At 39.6% G+C, this 20,319-nt stretch overlaps 1 protein-coding gene across 4 annotated transcripts in view; it reads right to left on the reverse strand.

Moving 5' to 3' along the window:
* Positions 1 to 20,319, reverse strand: part of il1rapl2 (interleukin 1 receptor accessory protein-like 2) — a 443,220-nt gene that overhangs the window by 124,594 nt on the left and 298,307 nt on the right. For all 4 annotated transcript variants that reach the window (XM_063499998.1, XM_063499989.2, XM_063499971.1 and 1 more), the window contains exons 5-6: positions 11,873 to 12,059; positions 11,637 to 11,790 (exon numbers count right to left, since the gene is read on the reverse strand). In XM_063499998.1, the coding sequence (XP_063356068.1) occupies positions 11,637 to 11,790; positions 11,873 to 12,059 (341 nt within the window). The remainder of the gene's footprint in view (positions 1 to 11,636; positions 11,791 to 11,872; positions 12,060 to 20,319) is intronic.

A 20,319-nucleotide genomic window follows, 5' to 3' on the forward strand; every position in this document is an offset into this window, starting at 1 on the left:
AATGTAGGCAGCAGACTGTAGCTGCATGTTCCAAATATTAAAGTGAGATGGTGTGCAGGAGCTCAGTTGTTCTTATGAACTAACTTGGTCTGATGCACCATCATCTTTAGTCCAACACTCTCTAATCGTCACCACAGATGAAACCTTCCCACCACTGTGCAGTTTAGATGGTTAAACAACAATTAAACACAAAAAAGGACAATTACGTACCAACATGCAGTGTTTCCAGTCAGCACACACATCGCAAACACCAGAAGTGTTTGATGTGCGTATTTTTGCTGAGCGACCTTCAATTATTTGCTGGATGCAAAAACCGCTTCATTAAAACTGAACCCTTCATTAAGAGGCAGTGGTTACGTGTTGTAGCTGACTCATTCCACGTGTTTGATTTTTAAAAATTCCTCGTCTGTACCCATCAAACTTCATTACAGTGTACAGCATTTCAGAATTTGTTTTCTCTAAAACTCGACTTTAACCGTCTTCGCACCTTCAGTGTGAATTTTCACACAGCCCTGTTACCATTTTGCAATAATCACGATAACGTTTCCTGTGGAAAACATTCAATAGCTCTGTTTTCAACTTGTTAATTACACTAAAACAAATAGTTTTTCTAGTATCCACATGTCTGATATCTCCTAGTTAGATATTAGTGTTCTGATTTCCTCATGTTGTGTAACTGCTGAAATCATCATGATATGTTTCTAAAACAAGACTTGGAATTAAATTAAAGGTATGTTAAATAAATTGTTTTTATAAAATGATCTGTTAAATCCCACAGAGTCATTTTTTTATTGTGGAGAGTAGTTTCATTTACAGTAAGCAAGGCTCAGTCATCCATATCACTGGCTGGAGAGGAAAGCCAAAGGCACCTTGATGTAACGACATTTTGACAAATACAACTGTGCCCTGAGCCTAAATACAGTGAACTGGTTACAGTGAACAGAAGATGGAGGCTCAAATTGGCTTCATCTATCTTTTTTAATATTACAGCAAACAAGCCGTGAGCTCTAACTTTTAAATAAATGAATTCCCCCTCAGAATCAGCCCAAAAGAACGGTGGAATAGCGTGTTCTTATGCCTTTCCTTGTATCTATTGCAGCCCCTCTGTCTCTACTTCAATTTCACCTTCTGTCTTTGGAGAACACAGTCAATTTCACAATGAATTAGAAGGTGAGTATCTAACTAGGTCACGAGACTGTTCGCCACGCAGAGGAAAACAGACGTGCATGCATGAACAAAACCTTCACACAGTACATGTGTGTTATATGTATAAGAGTAATAGATGTGCACAGAGTGGGTTTAACAGAAAAGAGACTTTTTAAAAGCATTCTCTGTCTCTGTGAATGTGTGAGCGTGTATGGAAGAGAAAAACTGGGATGCAGGGGAAATAATTTTGCTTTAGTCTTGACATTATTCCAGTGAGGTTCCAAATATTTTTGCGCCACAATAAATTACCTCTCTGTCTCTGACTCTTTGTTTCTCTCGCTGCTTCTGTCCTGCTCTCACACACACATAAGACGCACCTCAATGGAGAAATCCTCTGCAGTTAAATTTAGCCTGAATGCTGTGTACTTTGCTAACACACATTTTACTTTGCCACTGAAATATAGATGAGTCTTTTTCTTGAAAAATGGCTATGCATGGGAAGAGCGTGAGGAAAAGCCGAAAACAGAGAGAGGGCGGCTTTAAAATGTAGAACTTGTTTATTTGAGCAAATGTTAACAGATTAGCTTAGAGCATGAAACAAAAAGAAAAGATGGGTTACAGAAATGCTACGGCCGGTACAATCAAATAATAAGAAACACTGTGATAGGCTGACCACAGTGTACCCCACCTCTCGTCCTGTGGCAGCTGGGATAGGAACCAGCCCGACAACACGAGATCGAAGTAAGTGTTGTGACATAAAGCGATGCTACGTCATCAACACTAAACTCAAACAAAATATTAGAGTCTGGGGTTTTCTTTTATGACGCCAATGTACAGCTGTTCGATATAACGATATATATCGGATGACGATATAAAAACGTCGATCGTTTCATTTTACGCTATCGTTTGTTTCGTGGTATTGCAAAATAAACTGTTTTTACGGCAATATTTTTTCACCGTTTTGATGGTCACTGTAGCGGCTATATTAAATTCTTAAAGTTTTCCCTTTCTCTTACATTTAATATAACCACACTACAGACGGACAAGCACCTGTTTTTATGCGACAACGACGGTAAAACCATCGCCTGTCCCCTTTTTTTCTTTTCCATATAAACCTTTCACAATAAAGCTCAAGATCCTGTTGAGACTTTTCAAAATAAACTGAATCACGTGAGAGTATGCAGAGTGTTTACGGATGAGAAGCAAAAAAGAGCCGTCAGGTGCTAAAAAGTAAACCTTAGACTCAAACGTTAGAACAGGCTTTCCCCGCAGCACGCCGTGTAATAAATACTCACAAAGAAAACGGCGGCCGTTACAACTTACGTCTAAAAATGTATCGTTTCATGCATCGGTTAAAACGCTCGACTCCAGGTACACGGCGCCCAGCTGGAAACACTTCACGCATCTCGAGCTGCCCGAGATTCACAGAATTTTGAGAAAATGTAACATTTTTGTGATTTATATCGTTATCGGACGATAGATGTCTTATATCGGGATATGAGATTTTGGTCATATCGCACAGCCCTACGCCAATGAATGAGGAAAGATCAATAGGCCAGTTTACCCTGTCCAGAAAAGGGTTATCAGAGCCCTGAGGAGGGCGCTCAAGGGAGCCCTGGTGCCTGGGCCTTAGCCCATTGGGCCCAGTCCAAAGAGGTGTCATAGGCCCTCACTCCTGTGGGATCACCACCTGCAGGGGGTGTTGATTTGTGAGGTGTAGAGATACCGACTAGATATAGTCGGGCTCGCCTCAGTGAGCTCTGGAACGACGAGAGTCATTTCTTTGGAAGGCTTTCTTAGTTTCATTTTCTGGACTCTGTTCCAAAAAGGAGACACCCTCGGTGAGACACAGTGGGCAGGCTGGTTTCTTATCTCTGCGTGGGTAGCTGCCAAAGTTACCCGACCCCACATAAGAGGTAAAAAATTGATAGATGGTGATTTTTGTTTTTGTTTGGTTTTTGACCTTACACTGTACATACTTTAAGTAAATCATTAGAACTATACTTGGTCAGCCACCATAGCAATATTAATATGTCTTCACTTCTTTCTTTATTTTGACATCATGTAATACTAATGTGATTGTGGTGCTGTCAGCAAAATCCTATAATTTCTGTAATGGCAGTGTTCATTTCAAATCAGCAATGTGTAAATATTAAAGAAACACAGCGCTGGTAATTATGTGATGGGAAATAGTTGTGATCTGTCACATATCTGATAATGTTTCCCTTGATTAGCTTTTATTGCCAATTTCAGAGCAGGTGTCCACATTTATTGATTTTCTTTCCGTATCACACACATGAAAACAGAGCACCCACGCTGCATCAGATATACTACTTTTCTTTGTTTGTGCTCACTCACAGGCCAGAACACACACACACACACACACACACACACACACACACACACACACACACACACACACACACACACACACACACACACACACACACACACACACACACACACACACACACACAGCTATGCTGTGCTAGCTAGCAGATTGCCCTTGAAGGCAGCTCAGGGCTGCTGGAGCTCTTCACCGTGGGACTCGACAGATATAAAAACAAATTAGAGAGTTCAGCCTGCTATAGCTTTGCCTCTGTCTGCCTGTAGAAACATCCTTTCAAAAATGTGTTTCACTTCCTCCAAGAATCACTCACTTTGTCATTTCAGCAACTAACAAAAAATCCTTTGGATGATCATGTAGAGCGATTGAGTTGTAAACAGCTTTATGCTCTAGATTGTGCATAGTTGTGCTTTGAACTAAACGCCAACATCAGAATACATAAATGCTCGAAATAAAGAAAAAAATCCCAACAGAACAGAGGGCACAGCATGGCCAAGCTGTCACTCTACTTACTTGAGTCCATTACGTCTTTATAACGAAAGTATAGTTTTGGCTGCATTTTACATCTTTATTAATAAATGTTTTTATTTTAGACATCACAGTGTGCTCTATTACACATTTATCCTGTGGTTTTATATCAAAGATGCTAATTTCAAACGATTGAGTCTATTTTCTTGTTACAGTTTGCTGCAATGACTGCATTGATCAGACAGCTGGTCATTACTGTTATTATTTTTTGTTGCTCTTTCCCTCTTCTTGTAATTCACTTTCTCCTTGTTATTTATCTCTCCTCCCTCTGAATGCTCCATTGACCCTGAATTATCTCTGATGTGACCTGGTCAGATTTGTTCTACCCAGCGGACCGTGGATTTGCTTCATCTGTTTCTCTGTGGGTACATATTTCCTTAAGCATTTGTGTGTGTGCAGGGTCCTTAGACAACAACTGTAATGCTATATGACTCTGGACTCTGTGATATTTAGACAAACACACATGCACAATACTTTAGGAACACAGAACTAAAGGAACTAAAAACACACCTTCATCCTCAGCCCCAACGTGTAACCAGAGGCCACTGACATACAGCACACAGCTTCAGTATGTGCAGCAGATAGCACATGCATGCAGTCATTAGTAATGCTATTCAGCTAACTGCCTGTGATGCCTGTTGTATTTAGGCAGGGTAAGAATATGCTTTGTATAAGCCATAATACATCTGCAGAAAATGCATATTAAGTAATGTATTTACACCAACTGTGCAAACTTGGGAGCTTTGCCGTTTAGCTGCTTGGATAGACCATATTAACAGCTTTTTGTCACATATAGTTGTACACAAAAGATGCTCTGCTATAGCATACCTGTTCTTCTTCCAACAATTATGATTATTATCCTGCACTTAAAGAAGAAGTGAAACTCTTAAGATGAAGAATCTCCCTCTGAAAGGGTGTCACGGGCCCAGAGAGGCAATGTTTGCATTTGGATTTTTTTTTTCTCCTCAACTGCAGGCGCTGCTTATGTCAGAGCAGCGGTATATTCTGATATATTTCTCATGCTCACAGACAGTATTTCTTCATAATTGGGCCCTGCTTATGTAAGAAAAGTCTTATTTATATAGCCCACTGTCACAAAACCTAGAGTTCCTCAAAGGGCTTTATGTCTGTACACCATGCTGCACTTTCTGTTCATGGACAGTTTCTGTCTGCCTCCTCACCCACAATTTTACATTCACTTCTTAACATCCAAATATCCACTTGTATAATAAACTGAAATATAAACATTAGTTGAGTTGATCTGAAGACAACCGACCTACTCTTCTAATCATCTCCATGCAAAAAGCATTATTTCAAGATCTTCCATCCAGCAATAACACTGTCCCCTGTTATTTCAATTTAATTCAATTCAGTTTTATTTATAATCTTTATATTGCAAGGTCGACCCTACAATAATACAGACAGAGTAAAACCCAACAACTTTGAGCAAGCACTTGGAAACAGTGGGAACAAAACACTCATTTTTAACAGGAAGAAACCTCTGACTGAACCAGGTTTAGGGGAGGGGCCACCATCTGCTGTGACTGGTTGGGGGTGATGAGTTGGGGTAGATAAACTGGGAAAACAATATGAATGTTTACAAACGTCATTTCTAGGAAACTGGATTGACAAGCAAGTAGTTGGTAACTGCTATAATGCAAAGTAATCCCAAATGTTACAGTCTGGAAAAATATTCCAGTTTCCAATGAGAGAATCGCGTCTTTAACACAAGACATTCTCTTCCTTTATAAAGTGTACACTTTTCTTAGAGACAGCAATTAATCACACTATTTAAATATTTAAACGAGAGCAGTAACAGAAAGGCGCTTTAAACAACTTGCTGAGAGTGTGACATTTAAAATGTTTCTTCTTATTGCATTTTTTTCCTCGGTGTATTTCCAATACCTGGATTCAACATCGAAGGGAAAAGTCGATCTGCCAGCTCTACCCGACTCTTTACTTTAATCTCAATTTCATGTGGAAAGGATGATGAGAAAGCCTGTTGCCAAGAGACACAGACCCACCCACAGGATCAAGGACAAAGACGTTTAGATGAGGCCCAGGCACACATCAGCACACGTCTGAACATTAATGTAAGTGTCCACTGCAGATGCTGATTTCCAAGAATCCTCGAAAACCAGATCATTACAGTGTTGTTGAATGCTGCTTCTCAAATGTTGAATTTTCATTACATAATACAAGATACAGTATGAATTTAAGTGCACAAACTTGCAGTAGGTCATGAGCATCGGCTTGGAAAGGCCAGAAATGTGTCCCTAAGCCCTGGAGGCAGTGAGAAATAGTCATAGATATAAGCAGATGCATAAAATGAAATAAGTGTCAAAGAGTTACTCTAACCTCCTAAACGGGGCAAGATAAATTGGCCTGATAGCAGTTGGCATGTGCAGCATGCAGCTGACACATATATAAACCCACAAAGCTTCATGCTCACATTGCATCACTGAGTTTGTCTATCCCCATACGTTAGTCTGCCTCCTGCTCATTTAGGTAACTTATCTGATGCAGGCAAAAATAAAACCAAACAGCTGGTAAAATCTAAACAGCACACAGCCTTAGCTGGCATGAAACGTAATAAAGAAAAATTCTTTATGAACAATTAGAGTCTTCCAGCAGGACCTGTCATATTTCTTATGAGAAATGTCACAGTTATTAAATAATAATAATGTACCTCACTATGTGCTTTCAGAATAATGAAATGACATGTTTTGCATATTTTTACACAAGCTGTAGCCTCATCCTCTTTTAGGAAACTGTGTTAAATTAGTGACACAAAACAACATATTTAAAGTCAGGAAACCGAGCCTGTTGCAGAGGAGAAAACAAAGTCTGTTGTATAAATGTGTAAACCAGGAATGTCCAACTCTTTTTACATCGTGGGCCACATACAGCCCATTTTGACCTTTATTGGCCCAGAGCAGTGAAACTACATGATGTGTTAACTTACAGCAAACGTTCTGGTAATTCTTTTTGTTTTGCTCCTGTGGACTCACTGTTATTTGATTGTTTATATATTGGCTAATTAACTAAATCTCACCATTTATGCTTTAAAAAAAATCCCTTGCAACAGTAGTAGGTCTCAATTTTCCTTTACACGTCGTTCATTCTAACTAAACTTCAATCAAGCTGGAATTCACTCTGATATTCTTCATAAACTGTGTTAGCAATAGGTTTCTTTTTCAGAACTTACTTTACGTAAGAGAAAACCTGAGCTGTCTTATGGTATATGTGGAGAAATTATCTCTCAGGCAGGGTTATAGAGGAATGGTGTAATGACTCAGCATCTGTCTGGAGACACCAAAGACCTACAGAGCCCGTTAGGAAAAAAAACCTGGCGTAGTTAGCATGTTTTCTCTGCCACTTAGCCGCTTCTGTGAGAGTGACAAAGGCAGAGAGAAATGAGCAATGCACCCAAATTTATTCCAATTTCAGGTTGCAGTTTGAAGAACTGGCCAGGGACAATGAAGTCGAGGTTATAGGACTACTAACTCATTTTTATTATATGTGATTTTTTTCAGTTTATCAGTGGGCACTGTCTGTGTCAAGAAGTGAATAAATAAAAATGAAAGTACATGCGCCCTTTTATCAGGATAGCTCCCACAGTGGACAGGTCCTTTACATCAACCCATAATACTGCATTCTGTTCTCCTCGGCTGAGCATGCTGCAATAAATGCTTCTACGCAAGATGTCTCCTGAATGCTCTTTCTGCATGAGTGAGCCTGCTCTTACCACAACAATATAGTAGTATATCTTGTATAGGCCATCCCTGGTTATGGCCACAGTCAGACCACTCTCACATGAGGCTGTCTCACGTCTGCTCGATTAGAATCTGGGGGAAATAATCAAAGCTGTTTTACCTTTCTGTCTACACTGTGTAATCAGGATATACGAGAACGCCTTTGGCCAACCCTCATTTATTTTTATGCTTTGCTAGAAAAATTAGCAAATAGATGCAGAGATTTACTGAAACGTGTAAAAATATAGTTAAATACATTATATAAGCCAACAAGAGCGTTACAGTTCTATCAATCTTTTAAGTTATGACCAATTTTGTGAACAATAGATGGATCAACTGAAGTGCCAGATGCATCTCTCAGGTCCTGCGTCGGGTCTTTGCTGGATTCATTCTTATTTCTAAAGGACATGACCATCAGATGTTGTTCATGTGCTGTAGACAGTTTCTCTTTTGTCCAGTTTCATTCATTTTTTAATTACACACTGCACATCATAAAGACATGCCATGTTTCTAGCTAATAGCTCTTTGGTAATCATCTTGTTGATCCAAAACATAATATTTTATGTCAGACTGTGTTATCTTTGGAAATTTTTAAAGTTTCAACTAAAGAATTATTTTTCTAACAGGATGCTAGTAACAAATTATCTAAATGTACAACCTAAAATTGGTTCTCTGTCAGAGTGATTGGTTGTATGTTATGTGTAGACACAACATTGGTTCATTCCTTAGGTTACCTTTTTATGCTTGAATTATTCATAGGATAGTGTTAAAAGCCTTAGCAAACAAATGTCAAGTGCAGGAACAGGACTGAAAATGACAGTGAAAACAGCTAGTATACAAAGAAAGTCAGATTCCTTTGATGACTACTCTAATGTGTATCGGGGAACGCAAAATGTCTTACCAATGTGCACCAAACTTCATTTACTGTGAGCTAATTAAAAAAAGCATCATAATGTTTTGGGGAAGTATAGATAGTTTTGAAACAAATCTCTCGCCGTGGCGCTGTACAAGTTTAACAGTGATAAAATACTCACTAGCATCATTTTTAACATCCTTCTTCTTTTTATTTGGGTTTTAGACAACACATCAAAAACGTGAATTTTTAACTTCCTTTGTTTAACATATATTGAGCTCTTGCAACACAGATATGACTCTTTTTCTTCAAGCTGGAGTAAAAGGCTCGTATCTGATTTCACTGTTAAACTCTGTTTGTCACAACCTAAGATATGGTCCAATGTGACAATTCAACAAGGGATGCAATAGAAACTAACCCCTTCAACAACACCAAACACAAGAAATGTAGTACTGTCTGTTCATTTCAGCCCTACACTGCAAAAGGAAGCTGTGCATCTGAACTATAGCAAGAAGTGCGAGTTGAGAGGGACACTGAATTTGGTTCTGGGATTCAAAATATAAGTAAAATGGAGCAGTAAGTGTTCTAGACTGTGTTTCCCTCATGTGTATACGAGTGTCAGAATGCAAATAATATCACAATGCACGAAGCAAATCAAGGCACACGTTTAAGAATGTGTGCTAGGACAAAATTAGCACAGTGTGTCGCTCATAAAGACCGACTGCACATGTCACATGACACAACAGCAAAACACAAGCAGGACTGCAACCCTCCTCTCAAAACACTCGCTCACACACATACATAACAAAAGCGCAGATGGAAGTAAGCTTAAAGACATAACAGCACGGAGCAGATGTTTCTGCTGAGTGAAAGTTAAGTCAAAAGCCACTGAAGCTTTAAATATTCAAAGTTTAATGCAAATATACAAAATGATACCAGGAATGTACTCCGTTGTTTTAGCGTAGATCTGAAATGTGCATTCAAAGAAACTTTAAAAGTGCTGTAGTAATGATGAATGATGTATTGCTGAGTCGAGGGATCTGTCAAAGTAATGGATGCTCTGGAGTCACTGAGGGATCCATTGTATATTAAAAGGAAGCAGAGTACATATTCTGACCATATTTTAAGTCCACTTGCTTTCTCTGATGGTAGTCAGCTGACCCCAAATCCATGGAACGGTAATTCATCAATTCTACAATTCTTCAAAAAATGCAATAGAAAATATGTCCAGTAGAATACCAAATACTATGTATTCCTGACCCAACAGGCACACAGTGCCTTTCCAGTCACATGCTGGCACTGCAAAGCAGTAGCTGACAAAGCTTTAGTGATATATATCCCTGCCCATCCCATCCGTTATATTCTCTACAACCAAATTCAATAGTCCATATTGCTTTTGATTATTTCTCACCCACTGTTGCTCATTTAATGTGTGATGCTGTACCATGCTCAGTTTTAGGTCCACTGCTGCTTTCTATTTTGCACCTGTGCAAAGATAAATATATTCAATTTAAACAATAACAAGTGACAGACTAATAATAACTAATAACTAGTAATAGATTATGATATTGGGTCTAGCCAATGGCAGGCAGTCCTATCTGGTCTTTAAGTCTGACGTCATTAGCTGTTTCCAGGTCCAAACTCCATTTCAGGTCTTTAAGTCAAACGAACACTGCAGCATCACTGAGAGTTAAAAACTGTCTAAATTCTTTCATCTTTAATCAAATGATCAGCGTTGCTGCTTTACCAGGTGTAACAATTAAGTTTAACATCCAGGCATCCATGAAAACAGAATTTATGATGTTTAACGGAGTTAGAAGTTAGCAGGAAGTTGGCTCGCTAGCTTCCACCTAAACATGATATAGCATGTTCTGACTGAGAGATTTCTGAAAAAATTCAAACGTACAGCTCTGCTATCACTTCCAACATAAATGAAGACAGAAAACTAAACAGCAGTGACGTTTGTATTGTTACTGAAGTTGGGCTAGCTGGTATATAATGATGTGCTACGTGATCACTAGCGACACAGCTATGTTAGCATAACATAAACACAGTGTAGGTGGAGGATGAACCCTCATTTCTTTTACTCGATAAAAGTTAACGTGAGGGTTCCCGATGGTTAGGGACAAATGCAATCGATGGCAGGATGCTGTAAACGGGTAAACTTCAGTCAGGAGAACATAGTCAGGAGGATATACTTAACAAACCAGCTTTATATTTGTTAGAGGTTGGAAAATGATTGTGATACCCAGTAGCTGCGCTCTTGACTCTTGTCCATTCTCTCGTTGCAGTCCTTCCAGGCAGAAGTCTTCTTGACAGAATTTGATGCATATTCTTAACTCTATATGCACAGGCCTTTAGATCTAGAGGCCTAACCCTATAGCCTAGAGGCTAACTGGTGATTGCCAGACAGCCACTGGTCACAAGGGAAAAATGAGTGGACGTTGTGAGTGGATGTTGGAGGTTGTTGGCAGTTCCTCAGTTGCTAAAGCCCTAGCCAAGTACACCTGAGGTCAGTCAGTGACCCTCTTGTAATTAAAAATCAGTTTATTTCCTGACCCATTGACAAGTACTTTCTGGGGGTCCATGGCTGCCATTGCCCCTAGTTTAAGTTGTAGTGAAACTATGAAAAGAGCAATGCAAACCTGAAATGGAGACCCTTGCCTTCAAAGTAAAAGGTGTGTCTTTTAAACTATGTTGGTTTCAGAGTAAGGCGCCATTTTTATGAACATTCTCCTTTTCCAGTTTGTGTTGCACTTTTTCCAGTTTTCCCATTGCTCAGCGGTTAGTGCGTGGTCTTCTATGGAAAATACAGGCAACCGCAGCAATGTGTTAGCAAAGCAATAACAGAATAACAGTTTTAAGTGCAGTATCCTCAACAACAGCAGCCTCTAGAAATCAAGTGCCAACTGGTTGGTAGTACACCAAAAGCAACCGAAAGTTGCCAGTGGACTAGTGACCAGTCTCTTGGACTGTATCCCATCTCCATCCATTCATTATGTCCTACCTGTGACTTTGAGTTGCGTTGTCCTTCGCACCAATCTGGATCCATACTGCAATTCACAGGTGTAATTTCCCCCGTCTCCCTCCTCTATCTCAGGTATCCAAATATGTGTGGTATTAACAATGATGGAGCTTCTCCATTCAACCAGCTCACACTCCTAACAGGAGACATAGGCAGAATAGATCAGTCGCAACCTTAAACAGAAGACTCATAAAAACTTTTCTGCGTTTATGCCATACCTTGTACCAGGTCATCTGCGGTTGTTTATATGGAGCCAAATAGTCTTCTATATCAGGACAGTGGATCATTTTGCTGTGGGTTATCTCAGCTTTCTCCAGATGGCGGATTTTGCTACTGAAGCATTTTCCCTCGTCGCTCTCCTCCACGGTCATCGACATGGACACTTTCATGCAGTATGTGGAGTTCCTAAACAGATTAAAAATATACATAAAAAAGGTATTCTGTATCACTGCATGTTGACATCTTTCTCAGAGTTGTTGAGAAAAGAGACCACTTGACATCACAAATATAACCCATCTATGCAGTTGTTTCTAAGGCAATTCAAGCACCCTGAAATCAATCTGAGTGGGTTTGTTTTTAGCTGATTTGTTTATCCATTCAAAAGTTAGCAACAACAGTGACATGAGTCATTCAACCATTTGTTCAACACCGAGACTCAAACAGTCAAAGTCTTACAATCTGTGTCAAACAGAGCTATTTTCTGGTGAGATTGCAGGGTGGACCCTTTGGCTCTGTTCTGGTTATTTCTGGTGAAATTATAGGCCCTTTGACATCCCAGCTTTTCACTGACACCATTCAAGGAACTGGCAATAAATAAGAGGTTTTACAAACGCCATCATACTAAACAAAAGATTTCATAAAAAGCATTGCCATACATTGGCTTCATTCTTGCAGATCGCAGTGAGCAAAGATAACTGTACTTGAGAACTGGTGCTCTAAAAATAAAATACACTTTAATTAAAATCAAACATTTTAAAGGAAAGAAATTAGAAAAAATTGACACAGTTATATACACCAATTATGAGATTAAACTGTCAGGATCTATCCTTGACAACAAAGGGTAAATGGTAATGTTTAGTGCTACTGAATGACAAATAGAGTCACTTAGAAACAAAGTATCAGTCTTTGTGGTTACTGGCGTTCTACTGTCAACCAAGGAGCAAAACAAGCGAACTGCATCAGCTTTGCTTTTAAAGAAAACTGTCACGTCAGTCACCTCACACAACAACTGATGAGTAGCGCAGAGACAGAGCTGCTGCATTTAGAGCCTACAAGTGGATTATTGTTCAGAGGCCTGAAGCAGCACGATATTCACACCTGTAGCTGTTCTCCACATTAATATTTCAATAAGGTACGATAAGTGACGCCAGCCTGTGATTAATGATGATTATGTTGAATTTCCTTCTCCTGACGTTGCATTTTACATGACTAATGAGTTTGAATTACATAAATCCTTTTGTTTTTAAATTATTATTAACAAATAGCCCATAATACCACTGCACAGTGGACAAAACTGACAATGAATATGTAAAAATGTACCACTGCGTGTATTTATGAAACTGAGTCAAAACTGACTGCTTGGGGTCTTTCTGCAAAGATATTAATCGGATCCAGAGCACTCCTGCACATGTTAACTTTTATCTTTATGGCAACAATATCAGGGAGCAGCCTCTCTAGAAGCTACATTTTGGTTAGCACGCAAAAGACGTTGTTTATAAAGCGAGCACAGAGAATGCTATTAGCATTTAGCATTGCTGATACTCGTTTGGGGTTTTAAAACCTCGAATGCCTTCATTTCCAAAAGCAGCATGTTACTTGTTTCAATACAAAACACCTAAAGGACAAGTGAGGTCATACTGACACAGGCATAGAGACGAGTTGGTGACAATCTGGCAATCACTGGTCATTTTTATAGTTATGATGTGATTAGTCGCTGGAGGTTGCTAGAAGCTAGCAGTCACTGTGAAATCAACTACTAAAGCCCTTTAATGTTGATCTAGAGAGTGAATTGTGTCACCCTGATAAACACTGGTTGCTAGAGAAGAGTGTGCACTCTGTGACGTTCCAAAAGGTTAACAGTGTAACAATAGTCACAGACAGTTATACAGTACTGCACTAATAACCTCCTTGCAGTTGCTTTGGTTGTTACCAGATTGCCACAGTTTGCAAGTTAATGCCTTCCATGCGATCTCCATTCACCTTCAAAGTAGAACTTGTGCCAGTACAAATAAAATTGACAGTCTACTAGTGCCTAAAGTAACTGTAAAGGAATTTTAGACGCAGGCTCTGTGGACATAGATAGTGCAAGCTTTATTAAAAAGCTGATAAACTAAAATCCAGATGGTCCAGATGACTGAAGATGAAGATGAGAAACACTGAAGCACGTGGGAGGAAAATATACAATCTGCCAAGGACAAAGGGAAACACAAGACTACACAGGGGCCTGGTTGGGTGGAGGTGAAAGCACTCAAACACAGGTGAAGCTAATGAGGACAGAGCAAACAATAACAAAGAGGGAAGGGAACTAAAGCAAAAACAAGATATGAGAAAATTAACTGTCAGAGTAAAACAGGAATTAACCAAAATAGAAGTAACTTAGACAAAGAGATAAAGACCAGCGTTAGACTAGGATGTAAGATACAGGGGGACACAAAAGTAAGAGGAAGGGAAGAAGAGAATAACATTAGAAACAAGTGAAAAGTAATAGAAGCCAGAGGGACTGCAAAAGCTTGCTGCTCTGCCCCGAAGGGATAAACCTCAGCCCACTTCGTACAGTAGTTTCTAGACACATAAAATGTTTCTCAGCTCAGTCCAGAAGCCCGTCCACTAAATAAGGTTTACCCCTGCCCTGCTTTTTCACACCTGCTGCAATTAGCATGCAGCTCCCTGTTGCAGCAGATGTGCAAAAACAGAGCCGAAGCAATTACCTCGAAGACAGGTAGGCTCTGTGGACTGTGTTGATAAAATGGGTGTTGTTATTTGTGCTAGCGAGACATCGGAGGTTACAGCTCACAGTTACATGCTGCCGTCATAACGCCATGTGTGACAGCGTGTCCTTGAGCCAAATTTTTCTAATGAAACAAAACAAGCGAACTTTGAAGTTTGTTTTCATGTGCGTGATGCAACACGCTTTCAACATCGTTTTCGATTTGAAGTCTTAATATCTGCTCAAGGTGATTGTAATTGTTGGTGTGTGCGTGGTTTTGTGGTTGTGTGGTTGTATGTGTGCTCTCCCAAGTTCACCTCCAAACACAAAACAGCACATTGATCTCTTAGTCTTACTCCCTCATGCACATACCCTGCCCAACACACACACCTACACACACACACACACCTACACACACACACACACACACCCATTGTCCCTTAACCTCTCATCTAAGTGGATCTAAACCACTTATCCCATCAATGCTGTGTGTGTGTGTGTGTGTGTGTGTGTGTGTCTTACAGGGGACCCTGGATTTTTGTCATTGACCTAACCAAGACCACTGAGCATTGAACTAGAGGCCTGGAAAGCTTTTTATCCATCCATCCCCCAGTTTTTTCTACTCCTCATCAATCTATCTCCAGCCTACAGCATCTTGTTTTCTCCTCCAGTGATTCGGTTACCTTATCCTATACGCTTCTCTGACTTTTCTGTCCCTCTCTGTCTTTTTCTCTCAATCAGATATAATTCAGTCTTTTACTAACCCTTCTTATTTTTGGGGATTTGTTTTCACTTTCATATTAGCTACTTAATCAGCTAATATATAAAAAAAATCACCCTTTATGTATAAATAAAAAAAGACCAAATAGCTAAATAAAAAGAAAGATATGGACAGTATCAGCCCAAATGATTTCTACACCAGCACTGTGTCAACAGGTGCAAGGACAGGAGCACGTCAGTAGGAGAGCAGCAGTAATCCCAGAGCTCCATATGTCCCTAAAAAGGATGCGTTTCAGGCAAGGCAAACTCCAGGTCACCTGTATTTGAGCCCATAAATGACAGAAATAGACTTGAAGTGTAAACACATGTTTCAGACTGTCTTTACAGGAGTACAGCTTGAGAAAAATGTGAGCTGTTGACCAACTGTTTAGACAGCTGAACTGATCAAAGTGTTCTGTCAGATGGAGACAACTTGCCTCTTTCACCTAATCATGCAAGCACTTTTTTCTATGCTTTTTCTATGTAAGCGCTTTCTATCTGCCATTCATAATTTAATGATCTTTACAGGGTTAAATTACACCAAAAAGACTTCTTTAATTTAAGCAAGCTAAATTAGTTTGTTTTTCCTAAAGAAGAAAGGACAACAGTGACAACAGGTAAGACGTCTTTTTTTTTAGACCAATAACAAGAATGTGCTTGTTCCATCCTAATCAATACGAGATTTTTAGTAAAGGCAATGGGCTTTTTTACTGTACAGTGTAGCTAAGCTATTCTTTATAATTACATTAACCCTCGTTAGCTGTTATTATGTTTAAAGTGGTATCAAAGCAGGTTGACTAAAGAGGCTACATCAGCTTTTTTAATACATTTAGCCTATATGTTTACAGTAAGTAGGTAGGTAAAGCTACTGTCAGTGAGTTCATTGTGTACCAGGCTTTTTGCAGAAAAAAGGCAAGGTCTAACCAAAATGAAGAAATTACAGTTTTAAAGATGTGGGGTTAAAACAACCATCTTCCGACAGAGAATAATCTGCAAAGAGTCAAAGAAGCAAAATACCGAGCTGGAAATGAGCATAACAGGTTCCTTTAAAATACACCCGTGTATCGTGGCTTAGAGTCATCAACACTAACGTTGATGCTGATGACTCTCAGTCACGATGCATAATGTTACCCAGTACATTTAAATATGATGTCATAGAGATCCCGAAAAGCGGGACAAATTGGGAGTGCTGGAGCTGAAACGTCACAGCACTGACATCAAAAAACACCTCGTAAGTTTCTCTGTGTTGCCAGCTGCTGCTAGCAAAACGGCACTGTTTGCTGCCTTCTTGCATCATCGATAACTCTCTGTCGCTATGTCCCAGCCTGTGGTAGTGCACACGAGCAGCAATCCTCATTTATTGTACATAATTGCACAACAAATGAGGATTGCGGCTCATGTGCACTACCGGGGCGACCGTGGTTCAGGGGGTTGGGAAGCTCATCTGTAACCGGAAGGTTGCCGGTTCGATTCCCCAGCTCTCTCTGTCCTGGTTGTTTTGTCCTTGGGCAAGACACTTTACCCTACCGCCTACTGGTGTTGGCCAGACGCGATATGGCAGCCTCGCTTCTGTCAGTCTGCCCCAGGGCAACTGTGGTTTGCCTGAACCAGTGTGTGAATGTGAGAGTGAATGAATAGTGGAATTGTAAAGTGCTTTGGGTGCCTAGAGAAGCGCTATATAAATGCAATCCATTATTACCACGGGCACTATCAATGTGTGGTGAAATACTTGAATTAAATATCTATATGTACACGCACACACACGTGCTCTGCATCACATCTATACTTTCATAAACACTTCCCACAAATGGATTTTATGTTAAAAACATGCTTTAATCTTGTAGCTTTGATGATTTTGTTCTATACATTCATGCCAGTAATGCATATTGGATTGAGATGAACTGAAGCAGAACTGTCCTCTCTCTCTCTTTGCTGTCTTTCCACATTTCCCTGTTTTTCACTTTTCTATCGGGCTTTGTCAAAAGCTCTCCCCCATTCCCCTTTCAACCTGAACACCGGAAGCCTGGCGCTAAACTGTGAAAACAACAACTATGTAAAGAAGAATGTATTATGCATATCACACTGTAAACATGATGATTCAATTAGACCGCAATGCAAACGCTGTGTCAGAAGCATTTAGCACATGCTGTGCGCCTCTTATAAATGCAAATTGTTGGTACGTGTGTGGGTGTGTGTTCATATCTGGCGCTATGTGAATACATTTAAATTGCTTTGTTAGTAAAAATGCCCCTGAAGTTAAAGACATTTGTCTGTTTAATGTGCTACAAGTTAGAGTCGTACACGTTTTTGGTTTGCTGTACCAACAAAAAAAAAGTCACTGCAGCTGGAATTATGAAGTTATCATAATTAGATATTCAGGGGGTAGGTTCTTTTCCCATTGCCATTTACCTGCAGGGCAAATAAGTAACAACCAACTGTGAATATACTGTATTTGGGATTATTAGAGGAGAAAGAACATGCTCTACTGTATGAAATGAATATCCAACACGTTCAGGAAAACCTCATTATAATCCACATCTAATTAAAATGTGTCCATGGCCTTTGTTCAAGAAATTACAAGAAGTCTAGGAAATTACAAATTAAAGCAGAAGGAGATGAAGCAGAAAAAATAGAGGGATGAACCAAAAAAAGATAAAATAATAGCGTATATTCGTGAACGGGTATAGTCATTTCTTGTGTCAATTAATTAGTTTCTTTCAAAAAGAATTCCAAGAACCTGGAAATCAAACATCCTTCAGATCAATTTTATACTTTTCCTTTCTAAATATGTCCATGTTTTTAAGGCCTTGCTCTCTTATTTTATGGTCAGGAGACGTTTCATTAGACGGAGTATGAACAACCAGCTATTATTGTTCCTGTATGTTTCACATATGTCAAACATATTTTAAAAGAAAAGTTTGATAGCTTGGAAATAAGTCGTTCTATGTCGTGTCTAGAATAATATGATAAAAGATGTATACCACTTCTTTTGTTCATTTCAGGTTAAACATAAGGGATATTATCAGCATCTGCTATTTGATTTTCCAGTTTCATCTGATTAAATTCTCAGTAATGATACTTTTACAAAGAAAAGACTACATCATTAACTTCCCAGGAATGATCCGTTATTTTAGGTAATGGTAAAATAGTATTATTGCCAAAATATCCAGTCTAATGGAGACTGCTAGGACAAACTGTTCAAAGGCAGCTCCAAACTACCCATATCGAAGAAGCCACACATATGCCTGCATTCTGTTTGAACATTGACATAAACTTTGCAAAGGTTCGCACATCACAGATCAGTGCAAACAAAGCAAATCACCTAAAATTACTAAAAAAAATTTCTTTATTAAGGATTTCCAGGAAATGTCATGCTACCAGTGTGTGAACATACCAGAACTTCATCCATTTTCTTAACTGGTTATCCAACTTGTGGTCACACAGGAATAAAAGACTGACCAGGAGGTCCAAACCCAAATCATCTTGCTGTTTTATTGCTATCTAACATTCATACACACATTCACACTACGATGGATGCATCGGAGAGCAACCTGGGGTTACTATCTTGCCCAAGGATATTTGGCATGCAGACTGGAACAGACAAGAATTGAACCAACAACCTTCCGGTTAGTAGGTGACCTGCTCCACCTGAACTACAGCCACCCCCGTCGTTTGACAGACGACACTCAAGCAAGCAAGCAATTTATTTATATAGCACTTTCAGATCAACCCCCAGCTGATCACAAAGTGCACAAACTGAACACAAATAAAATCAGCACATTGGATTAAAACAATAAAATCAGGGTCATACTGTGTCATATGCCAAGGAGTAAAAATGGGTTTTAAGACATGTTTTAAAAGTGGACAGTGAAGGGGCCTCTCTAATGTGCTGGGGCAGATTGTTCCACAGATTAGGAGCAGCAATAGAGAAGGCCCTGTCCTCTCTGAGCTTCCTCTTGGACCTGGGTACCTCCAGGAGCAGCTTGTCAGCTGACCTGAGAGACCTGGGGGGTGAGTAAGGATGCAGAAGCTCAGAGAGGTAAGTTGGGGCAAGACCGTTTAAACATTTAAAAACAAACATGAGAATTTTAAAATGAACTCTAAGATATACAGGCAGCCAATGGAGTGAAGCGAGGATGGGAGTTATGTGCTCTCTTTTATGAGTTCTGGGCAAAAGTCGTGCAGCTGCATTTTGGACCAGCTGCAGACGAGAGAGAAGACACCGACTAACTCCAAAATACAGTGCATTACAGTAATCCAAACGAGATGAAATAAAAGCATGGATTACTGTTTCAAAATGCCTGGATAAAATAGGTCTTACCTTTGCCAAACGCCTTAAATGATAAAAACTGGACTTGACAGTAGCCCTAATTTGAGTGTCCAATTTAAAATCACTGTCCATCTCAAAACCCCGGTTTGTAACAACAGATTTAAAATACTCTGCCAGGGGTCCCAAATCAATAGCGGAGGGTTCACAAGGTCCACTAGGACCAAACATAATCACCTCAGTTTTGCTTGAATTACATCTTAGAAAGTTTAGGGACATCCAAGATTTAATGTCTTCTAGACATGCTAGAAGTGGTTTAATAGAGAAGGCCTCTTTCTGCTTCAGAGGCAGATAAATCTGACAGTCGTCAGCATAGCAGTGGAAGGATATTCCATGCCTCCTGAGGATAGTGCCCAGGGGCTGTAAATATAATGAAAAAAGCAGAGGCCCTAAAATTGAGCCCTGCGGGACCCCAAACTGAAAAGCGGCAGAGGAGGACTCATACCCTAAAAAGTTAACACTAAAAGTTCTGTCAGAAAGATAAGCCCTAAACCATTTCAAAGCAGTACCACGAATGCCTGCAAGATGGTGCAAGCGAGACAGTAAAATGTTGTGGTCTACATTGTCAACAGCAGCTGTTAGGTCAAGGAGGACAAGAACAACATAATTACCATAATTACCACTCTCCATTTCCAGTTTGTGTTTCACTGTTT

This window comes from Pelmatolapia mariae, linkage group LG2 (genome assembly GCF_036321145.2).
Source record: "Pelmatolapia mariae isolate MD_Pm_ZW linkage group LG2, Pm_UMD_F_2, whole genome shotgun sequence".
Classification (NCBI taxonomy): domain Eukaryota; kingdom Metazoa; phylum Chordata; class Actinopteri; order Cichliformes; family Cichlidae; genus Pelmatolapia; species Pelmatolapia mariae.